Source organism: Coturnix japonica, chromosome 4 (genome assembly GCF_054131305.1).
Source record: "Coturnix japonica strain WE chromosome 4, WE-NBRP24, whole genome shotgun sequence".
Classification (NCBI taxonomy): domain Eukaryota; kingdom Metazoa; phylum Chordata; class Aves; order Galliformes; family Phasianidae; genus Coturnix; species Coturnix japonica.
Window position 1 is genome coordinate 30,716,419 of NC_140666.1, and position 12,934 is coordinate 30,729,352.

The following is a 12,934-nucleotide window of genomic DNA, read 5'->3' on the forward strand; positions in this document are numbered from 1 at the left end:
TTTCCTCTGTTGCTGAGCAACTTTACTTGGATTTAACAAAGCAATGGAGATCTCACAGGTGATGAAATACCATATGAAGCCTTCACAATCTGTACAACAGGGGCATTTTTCAGACTCTGAGGCAATTTGCTTTTAACTGTGCATCTCTATTGGGCCAAACAGTGTACGCATAGTACTTGACTAGTCCAGCCTCTACTGTACCTTTTGCCTAGCTGTCATTAGAGGGGAAAAAATGGATGGTAAGTGAGCATCACAGGGGACAAAGTAGTTCATTATGAGAAACAAACCTATTAGGAATGAGGCATCCTTAGACACTGCAATTGTGGGACTATATTTGACCAATGGGATGTAAACTGTGCTGCAGTACTAATTCACAGACTTTATCAAGTGTTAACAATCTGCTTGGGGAACAAGAAATGAGATAAAATGAGCAAGCAAATCAAACCATTGAAATGCACAGGTGTAAGGTTCTCCATTATTTTTTGTACATTTTAAGATATGCATAAAAGATAAAATACTAAAGTCTTCCTGCTCAGAGTTGATAAGAAGCAACTCTCTCAAGACTTGATTACAGTTATTAAGACATTGATTTAAATTTCTTTGAAGCAAGAATCTCTTTTAAGAAGAAAGTAGTGTAAAAAATGTAGACTGCCATCCCTGTTTTGCCCATTAAGTGTTTTCTAAGGGCATAGGCATAAGAATGACTTGGATATCTTTGCTTCATTGAAAGGTAGTATGCTTTAGCTTTCTTATGACCATACTTGGAGTTTTGCTAGTGTCTGACATCTGGACAACAGTGTTTAAATTCAACATAACCTCTTGAGTCCAACTGTACTCCACAGCAGCCAGATTGTGGTTCTCAGTAAGATCAGTGGCGTGATGGTAGTAACTAGTGCTCATATACTTGGCTTTGGTCATTTTCTTTAACAGTTAAGCAGAGTCACTTTCACAGTGTAGAGGTTAATTTCTTTTTCAAAGGACATAGGCTGGCCGTAACTATCAGGCCTATTTTGGAAAGTGTGAAAGATGCTTGTCCTGGACAAATGTATTGAATATCCTGAGAAAGCCCACATGGCCTAAGAAGGGGGGAAAAAGAAAAAAAAGAGGTGATGCGATTACATGGGAACTTAAACCAGTATATTCTGTTTTCCTTCTTGCCTCGAGGCTTTTGCCTTGCAGGTTCATGTCTAAGGTGATTCTATTTGTGTGTCATCATGGCTGTGAGCACAGAAGAAATTAGAGTGAAGAAAAGTTCATGAATTGTGTAGATGTTTGTAAGATAGCCAAGATTAGTACCTGGTTTTCTTGAGTCCCTATTTTAGCAAACAAAAGAACTTCAGTAAGGTACAGTATTAACTGGACCCAATGTCTGACAACTTCCATTGTTTCATTTTTCTTTGTAATAAAGCATTTAACCACATAGTTGTTTACCTTTCATTCACTGGCATATTTGCAGTGTTTGTAAGGATGTATCTTGAGTGCATGAAGTGTTATTGAATATAGAAGGAAAAATAGTAATGGAAAACTTGAATTGTACACTTAATGTTTTCCTTAAATTTGCTTGTGTAAATTGCCACTACATCTTCTGTAAGTTGTCCCCTTAATGTGTGAAAGACTAAGAAAAAATAGAAGTTAAAAATCTAAAAGAAATCACTCTTCTATAAAACTGTTTTATTTTTGACAAAATGATCAAACAGAATAAGTGGTATCTCCCTGGCATTTTTGACAGTTTTCTGCTGTGCACTTTTAATGTAGCAGAACAGCTAGGAGTAAGATTTGCAATGATTTGACATGCACTTTTTTGATGGCCATGCTGATTTAAGTAGTTCCTTTTGCTCATTCCTGCCCAAGTTTCTGGCAGGAGGATAGAAACAAATGGCAGAGTCAGGACAGGGGTTGCTTAAGCCAGAAAAGCTGTTTGTAATGCCAAAAAAATGCATTGCAATCTGTGGTTGAAAACTTCTGTTAAAAGCATATTGCTGCTATCTTTTACATCACTTAAATCATTGTTTACTGTCTAACTGCCATGTAGCTCTTAATGAGAAATAAGAACCTTTATTTCTTTTCCCCCTAGTCCCATTGCTCTTTGTTTTATTTTGTTTTGTTCTTGTCCAGAGATTAACATATGAAGAAAAAATGGCTCGTCGATTGCTGGGAGCAGACAGTGCTGCAACTGTCTTCAATATACAGGAACCAGAAGAGGAGCCTTCAATACAGGTGCTGCATAACTCCACAAGTACATAGGAAAATAAAATAATTTCTTTTTAAAAAGTCCTACATAAGACAATAAGTGTACTCGAGATAGGACAGATTTGATTACAGAAGTCATATGTTATAAATCAGTGAAGTAAACTGGAGAACCACATGCCCATTGCTCAGTTTTTCCATGCTGAATAAGGTTGAGAGTTCTCAGATGTCTTCTGTCAGGTTTAAACTCTCCCATTTATCCTATTTTGTTCTGCCCTTTAAGTCTGTCCTGGCAAAAATACATCAACTATCTTGAAACTGTCTTGTCTTTATGTGTGTAATCTGCACTTTTTGGATGCTGGTCAAAAACGCAACGGAAAACCTGCTTGGAAGGCCAGGTACACGTTCCCCATTGTTCAGATGCCAGAGCTGCAATTCGGAAATGTGTAGCATTTGTTTGCTTATGTTACCACATAAAGTACCTTCTCCTCATATACACTCTCATTTCCATGAATATCTCTCTGTCTCCTTTCTGCTTCTTGATCTTTTTTTCTACTCTTGCAGGAAGCTTGTTCTACTGATACTTCTGCAGTGAGTCCTATGGATGTTCAAAAGGTTAACATTTTCACCTCTACCTTTCTTTGTTGTTATTCCACTGATATTTTTTTTTTTTAATATTTTATTTTCTTTTAATTTTCTGTTGTCTGTCTACTTTCCATTTTACTGTTTTTGGTTCATAACAAGAGATCACCAACATTAATAACTGGGGACACTGGGAATGCCTTCCATTTATGTTGTTAAAGATGATCTCTGAGCTTAATGGATTGCAGGCAGCTTAACTGCAGTAGTGGCATGCTCCTGGATCTTTCTGCTGTAATGTTAACAGATACTGATACTAACAGCCTTGCATCTAGATCAGCTGCTCGTTATGTCTACTTCATGATCTGATTCTATTCCTTTGTTCCTTGGAAATCTACCTTTAAAAAAAAAAAAGAAAGAAAGAAAAAAAAAAAAAAAAAAGAAAAGAAAGTATGCAATTCACAAAGATATTTCTCTCCAGTTACTGTGGTCTATGATTAGTTCTGTAACCAGCCAGCAGAAAGGCTACATGTCATTCCCAAACTAGAATCAATTGACAGAGAATAGGCATATGAAAGGAAACTTCACATGAGATGCATTTTCTTTCTTGAAAAAGTAAAGATCAGAGACAACAGTCAAAGGTCATCTAAAAGAGAGCTTAATTTCTGCAGAGTGGGAAAGGCATTGGCTAGTAAATAGGTTTTTTTCTACCTCGAGCTTTCTTGTATTCTTGCATTACCTTTGCTATCATAAAGATTCAAAACTGGACGTTTTATGGACTGTACAGTTCAATGAAGTAAATAATCGTGTGTGTCAGTATCTGGGAAGTTTAAACAAGCAGTATTGTTTTACACTAGATGAAACTTTCTACTCTTCTTTGTAAATCTTGAATATTCTGATGAGTAACTTTCTTTCTATGGAAGAAGTTATACTTTTGGCCAGCCATAGGAGGAACCATGGTAACAGGAGTGAAGGGAGGCAGCTATCATGGACAGTGGTGCCATTTTCTCATTTTTACAGGCAACTGTAAACAAAATCATTTCAGCCTTCTGGTGCAGCCTCTGGTATGGTTCTGTGCAGATAGCAGATGTGAACCATATGGTCTTCTGGCCATCTGGAAGCAAAACCCACCCTAAATCCGCCTGTACCCTTAAGGAAATATTACTGTGTTTCTTTTTGTCTTTATGAACTGCTTTGGAATACTTTTATAACCCTTCTTTAAAAAAAACTGAAAGCAACCAATGGCTTTCCTTCCCCTTGTAAATTAGACCTTAAGATAACATGAAATACAATTTTTGCCTCATACCAGATGTCTTCATTGTTTCATAGGGAAGTTACTAGAGACACGGATTACAGTGTTTTTCTGCAATGAAATATGATTTCCCTTTATATGGAGAATCTTAATGGATTGTCAGAGATCAGTAGAATAACAACAACAATTGCAAAAACATCTTGCACACATCATGATGCAATACATCTTAATATGTTGAATCCTGACATTAATATGAACCTTTCTTGTTTGACAGGAATATAAAGTCTCTAGCTTTGAGCAAAGATTGATCAGTGAAATTGAATACAGGCTGGAGAGATCTCCTGTGGAGGAATCAGATGACGAGGTGCAACATGGAGATGAACCTGTTGATAACAGTGCATCACCATATTTTGAGATAAAGCTGAAGCATTACAAAATCTTTGAGGGAATGCCGGTCACATTTACCTGCAAAGTGGCGGGAAATCCAAAACCAAAGGTAAGAGAAGAGTGTGAACAGTTCTAGAAGCATCTGTAGAGCTCTTTGTTAGTACCTTATGTTTAGTTCCTAGACCCCGAGGATTGTGTCTTGAAGGAATAGCAGACATTCTCTTTTGGTAAGAAAGATTCCTAGCTGATAATCTGGCAGTTGCATTTGTCATCATGGAATGTGTTTAGATTTATCAGTCAAAAACCTACTATCAGGCTTTAGTTCTTAATCTCTATTTCTTGAGATTTCATCACAATTATTTAACCTAGAAGTAATACTTCTGTCACTTTTGGTTTCCCTCAGGGTATATCTGCATCACAAAATGTAGTGTGATTCTAGAAGTCTGCATGTGAGCAGGCACTGTGGTTCCAAAAGCAATCACACTAGGTTAATAAGGGTTAACTGGCTTCAGTACAGCAATGTGCTCATACAAAGATATATTGCTTCTGGTTCAGGAGCCAATGTGGTATCTGCATTCTTCAGCACTGCAGTCTATATCTACACACTTTAACAAGACTAGACTTTGTTGAAGGTTAGAGAAAGGCAGACTGAAATTCTGTAAACTCCCACATATCACAATAGCAAGATGAGACATGATGGTGAGGTTCAAAATGATGAGCTTCTGAAAAAGGGCTGGGCTTGGGAAGCATTTCCTTTTTGCAAATGTAATAGCACCAGCTGTGTGATGTCAGTAGTCTGGAATAATGCCTTTCTTTGGTAGGTAACATTTTACCATTTCATAAATTACCTGGCAATTAAATGAATTACGGATTAGGCAAACAGCAGTGGCATCTCAGACTGCCTTGTCAAATCCTATGTGTTCCCTCTGAGGTCCTTGCAATTCTTACAGTGACCTCTTGTGGCTAGGGGCTCTTTTTACCTCTTGGATATCTAAGAGGTTACATGAAGAGAATGAGAAGACATTGCCTAGAATAAATTGTACAGGAATTGAGAATAATGAACTGATTTTACATGCCTGATGCTATAAATGTATGATAGTGAACAAAATGTAAACAGGAGAAATCAACTTTGTCAGGCAGTGCAGAAAGAACAACAGCTACAGCAGCATCTACTCTAGCAAGTAGTACAGACCATGAGAAGCAGATCTGTAGAACAAGATATCCATCTCTGCATGCATTTCAGGAGGTTTTACTGGCTCTAATCTCATCCTATGGACTGAAGCAGATGCAGCATATTAGATGTGTTCTTGGAGCTCATTTTCTGGCTTAGTTTCATCTGAAAGAAGTCCAACTCTGTGCTCCAAGACCACTTCACAGCATGAACCACTGCAGTATAGTAGGGGTGATCAGTGTATTCATATCAAAAAAGCACTCCTGCTTTAAACTGGAGTAGACAATGAGAAGTCTGACTGAAGCCAGCCCTTTGATTTCCAGCATTATTTTTGACATGACCATACAGAGGAGTCTGTGGTGCTGAATAAGGCTGGAAGACAAATTGTTTCATTGCTGTTAGAGTTGAGGTGTGCTCTTTCAGCCTGGAGCGTATGACTAAGTTGCTGAATGACCTCCTATGAGTCAACTATTGCCATTCCCTTCTTTTCACAGTTTTCAATTACAGTGTAGTCTCACAGTTATCTCAATCTGATTTAAGACAGATGAAAGAGGATGCCTTTTCCTCCTTCCCTCACTCTCCTTGTTTTGGCATTAGCGACTGCACAGTTGGGAAACCACGTTGTTTATATTTTCCTTAAAATGCTGCACTGTGAAGGGAGTATTTGATGTGAGCACAATCTGATTCAAATACTGTGTTCTTTTTTTTTTTTTTCTGCATTGTCAAAGCATGCACATAAGAAGTAATATGCTCTTGCACCTGGGACTATGACCCTTTATTCCACTCACATGCAGATGCTTTGTGCAATTTGTTAAGTTGCTTGGGGTGAAACCAACTTCAGGCCTGTTGGACAGCTACTTGTTAGTTGGACTTTGCAAAAGTCAAAGGCTGTGTCTTCTCTTTACCTGACGTGAGTGTGCCAAGATAACAATTTTGACATGCTCAGTGGCTGAGGGCTGTCCTTCTGCTGTAATTTGTTGAAGCTGGAAGTGTTGCCCCTGAGCAAATTCTTTACTTTGGCAAACGAAAAGCTGGAAATAATTTACTAACTTAAAGCTCCTCCCTTCAAAGTATTCTGTCACCTCTGCCAAGGAACAGCTTTGGGAAGGACTGTAGTGTTTCTAAAATCTGGCATTCATTATGAGGGATTTTTCTGAAGAAGGGTTATTGGCTTGATTATTTTTTCCCCTGAACATGCTGTGTAAATTGAATACCGATGTGCAAATTCTGTCTCCATAAATATGACTTTTTACATCTGAGATTCCTTTTGTTGTAACCTTCCACATAATGTAAAACTATCATTACAATGAGAACCTGTGGTACTGCGAGAAGAATTGTGAAGTACTTCTTTCTAATGGATAGAAATTAGGGAATTAGGGAAATGCCATACAAAAGGTTAATTGAGACTTGAATGTCACATAAAGATTGTACTGTTCTCTCTACACGGAGCTGAACATAATTCATAGTGATTAAAAATGATTGTGTTGCTTAAGATCAGAAACCCTTCTGTACTGTGTATTCCACTGTATTTCCAGTCATTACACATCAGTGTCTGAAAATCCAATACAAATAAAAGCAATCCAGATGCAGTGTTCAGTGCTTACGTAGTTTAATGATATATTTATTAAAAGGTATCCTAGAAAGAAAATGCTTTACTACAAGGACCATTGGCTCCAACAGTGGTAGTGTTTTACCTATAAATTCCAGGCCAGGTAAAGACAATATTAAGCACCTACTACATCTAAGTAAAAACAGTTCATGCCAATGCTTTTAAATCTAATGGAAACTACTCATGAAACTACTCATGTATGGGACAACATATGCATGATGTTTGGATAGCTAGTTCAGTTAATATTTGCATGTATTTCCATGTAATAATTCCTGGCAAGTCTCCTGATATTTCTGGTAAGTGCATTGTTATTGAATAATTACTACTTAATGCAGTAGATTTCCAGGCAGCATTATGACACATACAAAGCATGCAAGTTAGAACTCATTTTTTGCAGCTCTGCTGTTACCAACATCCATTATGATTTGTATATAAGTGATCAAATATCTTTTGCATCTCCAGTAAGTGCTCTGTCAGCAAATGAGAAGACATTACCAAATCTTTTGTTAGCACCATAGAGTCTTTGCAAGTCTGCTGACAGACAAAATGGAAAACAAGTATAACCAGCTATTGAGGAAATGAAATCACTTCTTGTTACACATAATGCTTGTTAATATAAAAAACATACACGGTAATTAATTTTTAAGCGAAATTTCCATTCATTCTCTCCCAAACGTTCTCCACTGTGTTTTAGTGAAATGTTAATGCACATCCTTAATTTTATCCCCAAGTGAACGTATCAGAGCTTTGAAATGTTGCCAGGTGGCAGCCCCCATGCTGGTGTCTGCTGTCCCCAGGGATGCCTGCAGCCAAGGCCGCAGGGAGTGCAGCAGAGTTTGCAGGGAGCAGAGGTTTGTCAGTGCCTGCAGGTACTCTGAGTGAGGCTCTACCACAAAGCCACTTCCTGCAGGAGCTAACCCTCAGCCCCTCTCTCTTCATGCTTTGTGATGTGTGAGATCAGTATTACCAGGGAATTTGAAATCAACTAACACTGCTTTAAAGAAAAATGAGGCCTGCTTGTGTAGACAGGAGGGTTTCAAAAGTACAGCCAACAGTAAGTGGTGAGTGGGTGTCCACACAAGTGGCTCTAGAAGCACGGAACAGCACTGGCTTTAGGAAGAATGCACTTCAGGAATGACAGTAAGTGCTGGTGCTTCTCAAGGGAGCTGCCTGCAACTTGTGACATTCCTGTATGTTCCTCTGTGATTTTTCATGCCTTCGTGCATCTCTTTTATTTTTTATTGTTTTACCTGCAAAATTCAGTTTGGAGTTTTATCTTATTTTTAAAATATGGTGCAAGTTAAAAAAAAAAACAAAAACAAAAAACAAACAAACAAAAAAAAGCAAAAAAAAAAACCAAGATTGAATTTTATGTTATCATTATTGCCTTAAGTCTAAGGCATTTAAATCACATATGTGGGTTTTGTGTGTGTGTGTAATTTATGGATTACTGTTAAGATACTATTCTACATACATCATTTTTTGGCTCATCAAAACCAGATCTTGGGTCAGCCAAAGAATAAAATTATGTATCAAAAGCAATGGAAAAGGCCTCTGTTTGAGAGGTAATTTAACTTTGCTGTACAACTTGGAATTCTGCTGTTGCTGGCACACAGTTATTAAGGGCTGTCAATATATTGACTGACTGAGAAGTATTTCCCGTTGCTTTGTAAAGCTGCCTTTTCCTGTGGATGTTTGTCACGGCGGGGTGTTGCTGTGGGGCTTGGTCTTGCTGCTTGGCCCTCAGCACAGAGCAGCTTGCTGCTGACTGCCTCATGTGGGTGCAATGGACGGGGCAGCACTGTGTTACAGCATTGAGATCAGAGTTCTGATCATTACCTTGGTTTAAGTTTTTATTTTCTGAAAGGAAAGCAGTAGCTTCCTTAAGTTCTTCCTCCAACTTCATCAGATTTAAGTGAAACAAAAATGTAAAGTTATTAATCTTATTTGATCTGGAACTTTCCTTTGCAGTGACATTTATTTTCAGCTCTATAGCTGCAGCTCTGTCTGGAATCAGCACAACCCTTACGTACATCTAAACTTGTGAGACGGGTGCTCACACACCAGCCTTTCTCCCTGAGCCACAGCTATCCTGGAGCTTGGATATTATAGAAAGTGGTTTTGGAGTGTGGTTCTGCACCACTGCAGGCTGATCAGACCTGTTCCTTTATTGCCAGTCATAGAAGTTTTCAGCAGATTTGATAGAGCTGTAAATTGAGAAACTATGCCAGTGAACACCTACCTCTTACCTACCTCTTACCATCCGTGCTTTGTTTTTCCCCACAGATTTATTGGTTTAAAGATGGGAAGCAAATTTCTAAGAGAAGTGATCACTACCGAATTCAAAGAGAACCTGATGGAACTTGCTCACTGCATACTGCAGCCTCCACCCTGGATGATGATGGGAATTACACTATTATGGCTGCTAACCCACAGGTAAATGAAGGTTTGGCTCCAGAGCAAACATGCTTCTGAACATGAATCTTCACAACCTTACGTATGCGTGATTTAATTAAATGATGAAGTCACCACAAAGTATGTAAGTTAGATTTCTGTTTTCATCTTGCATCAGTAGGGTGGGACCTTTCTATCTCCCAGAGATTAGCAACTCAACAGCAATTTTATTTTTTTTAAGGTTTGAGGTTTCAGAGGGGACGGGTGTTGTTGTTTGATCACTGTTCCACCATTTGTTTCTGCAGATAGCGTCTAGGTATCTTAACCAAGTATGGATACCATATGTATTATACAAGGGGAAAAAAAGTCAAGTTTACCAGAAGGAACTCAATCTGGCTGCTAAGGTTTCATTTTTCTTCTCATGACACTTCTTACTGACTGAGGCCAAGTCTTTGAAGAGAATAGCAGTACATCACACCTCAGCGTGATTACCTCAGGCAGTGATTGCAGCTCTGCAAGAAACAGTTCCTGTGCTTACTGGGGAGGAGTGCACAGTCTTTTGTGTTGGTACCAGTGTCTTAAACACTGTGTTCTGAAATGCAGAGTGTTACTGGATCTGTAATATTTTTGGTTCTTCACAGACCCAATGCAATAGCTGAGGTATACAACAAGACTCGGTGCATTGGAGGTTAACTAAAGTTACCATTCGAGCATCCTTTTGAACTTTCTCAATCCACTTTTTCCCAGAGCAAAGCAAATCAAGGAAAATTATTTGCATGTGAGAAACCAAGGCAGTAACATAACTTAGGGATATAACGAATTACTTTCTTCTGTAGCACCAAATAGCTTGCCAAGACCAGGGCTATAAGTAGAATTACACTGTGAAATAACCTCCATCACTGAGACGGAGTTCAATCTAAGAAGAGTATTGTGCTGTGTTATGATGTTGCTAGGTTACATGACACTTTTGCCTTGTTCTTTTTACTGTCAGTCCTGCCCTTACTGCAACGTGTTTCTGAGCGTGTGGGACTCTACAGAGACAAGAAAGATCAGTGCTTGGACCCCTGATTCTACCAACTGCAGTGCTTAAATCTAGAGAGTCTGAACATTTTTTCTATATATACTAATAACAGAAATAAAGAAACATCATATGGTCAGGGAAATTCTTCAAGCTGGGAACTTTTGTTTATAAAAGAGGAGCACTGTGTTATTGTGCTCGGTGCCATTTAAATAGTGCAAATTCACTGCAAGTTTTAAAATGATGTATGTTTAGGTCTTAGTTTTTAACAAGCTGTTCTGCGTAAAGCTTGTCTTGTGACACACCAGCAAACTAGCCTAGATTATGAGCTCTTGTCATTGGTGACACAAGTTTGTCAGTGTACTAATATAAATGTGCTGAGATGGCTTTGTAATGACCCTAGTTTTGGGGATGGAAAAAGCAATTTGTGCTTTTCATTTCTCTTTGGGAAACAAACAAACAACAGAAGCATCCTTTTCTAGACCCCCTAAACAAAATCTTTCTGATTCATCGAGCCCATTGTATTCTTTCTTCATGGCATGCTTCCTAAACAAAGCTGCTCTTCCTCTATTAGCTTGCTTTTACTACACATTTAACAGCACAATGGAGGCAAAGAAGGGCTGTGAGTTCATGTACAAGCCTCTTGCACTAAAATATCTGGATTCCGATTCTTTTAAGTCATCCCAAGTGGAAATAGTTTTGGCATAGCTTCCTAAATCCTAACGGAAAGTTGTCCACATCTCAAAGCTATCACAAAGTTAGGCAAATTTGGCAACTGTTCCTTAAGAAAAGCAGAATATGTAAACATAAGGGAGTTCACATCAGGGTTCTGATGGACCGGCAGATACTTGCTAGATGGTGCTGTGTTTTGGTCATTGCTATTAGGACTATCAAACTATACAGCAAAAAGGCGTGTTCATAGCTATTAGAAATTAATTTATTTTATTAAAGCAAAGGATTTCATTCATTAAAACTGCTGGTTGACACTATCTCACTATCTGGATGAATGCTACAGAATTTATGTGTGTAAGTTGACTTGCCGATACACCTTAGAAATTATCTGTGGTAGTTAATGCTGCACTACTGACTACAACGTGAAGTGCAGCAAGCTGGAATTAAGTTCTAATGCTGCTGGGGTTTGCAGTAAAACTTGCCATCTAACTTGAGCCAGAGAAAACTGATCTCAGATCTAGAAAAATATAACATCTTGCCCGGTTCAGGCTGTTACTTGCAACCCTTAACTGATCTCTTGCCATGAGCTCTAAGCGTGGCCTCAAGCTTGGTCTTTATTTCCACCTTCTTTTATCTAATTCTCTCCACTTTGCAGTGTGCACACAGAAGTGCCCTCTCAAGTTTCCATACTTTCTAGGCCATTTTTCCATGAACCATTTCCCACATCCATTGCTTCCTTCCTGTTCATCCCATACCTTTTCCAAATCTTGGACTTCCAGCTGGTATTTTACTATCCAAATTCCTTACGGGACTTTGTGTTTCCATTTGTGATGCCTTCCTGTGTTGAGATGCACAGAAATGATTCAAAATATCATTAATTCTCCACCTGACAGAATGAGATGAATATACAGCAGAGCCTAAAATAGAAATCTACCATGTTCCAGGTGTTTTGCTTAAGAAATTGCTGCAGGTCATGTGCGCTGGTTTATTTTACTGTTTTTCTTGTGGGTGAAGTGGGTCTCATGGGAATAGAAGTGAGATACAAGGATCATGTCTGACAGCTCAGCAGTGACGGAAAGGTTGTCACCTTCTGAAGGCTCAGTCAGCATATACCGTATGGCATACAGCCAGCGGTGCTGCTGCCTCTTGGTGTGTTTTGCGTTGTGGTGGTGGTTTTTTTTAAATGTAAAAACTGGATAGAAAGTAGATGGTGGAACATTTTAACCAGGACTTTCTTACAGTCACAGTTATTTCAGTCTGTTCATTGTTAGTTGCAAGCTGATAAAATAGTTTAATATCTGAAGGTATATTGACAAATGATTTTAAAGGATTTTGTGTGTGAAAGAAGAGATGGTATTACAGGTGGGCAAGAAAGAAGAGATCAAGTTGAACATGTATTAATGTTACATGAGTTCAGCACTTTAATTGTCTTCCCCTTCTTCATTACTACAGGGCAGAATAAGCTGCACAGGAAGGCTGATGGTTCAGGCTGTAAATCAGAGAGGCCGCAGCCCTTGGACACCTCCTGGCCAGCCTCATATCAGAAGGTACTTGATGCTTTTTTTTTTCCTCTTTTAACAGTATCTGATTTGCAGAACTGCTGTGATGAGGAATCTGAAGTAAGAAGGCAAGTTAGAAGTGTGGCATACAGGAAGAAACCTCCCC

At 38.7% G+C, this 12,934-nt stretch overlaps 1 protein-coding gene across 12 annotated transcripts in view; it reads left to right on the plus strand.

Annotated features, from left to right (window-relative positions):
- Positions 1-12,934, plus strand: part of PALLD (palladin, cytoskeletal associated protein) — a 169,374-nt gene that overhangs the window by 147,571 nt on the left and 8,869 nt on the right. For 7 of the 12 annotated variants that reach the window (XM_015860904.3, XM_015860907.2, XM_085544834.1 and 4 more), the window contains 4 exons: positions 2,116-2,217; positions 4,293-4,514; positions 9,472-9,621; positions 12,722-12,816. In XM_015860904.3, the coding sequence (XP_015716390.2) occupies positions 2,116-2,217; positions 4,293-4,514; positions 9,472-9,621; positions 12,722-12,816 (569 nt within the window). Of the gene's footprint in view, positions 1-2,115; positions 2,218-2,751; positions 2,803-4,292; positions 4,515-9,471; positions 9,622-12,721; positions 12,817-12,934 lie in introns of all 12 variants that reach the window. The other 5 variants (XM_015860906.2, XM_015860905.2, XM_015860903.2 and 2 more) reach the window with 1 other exon arrangement.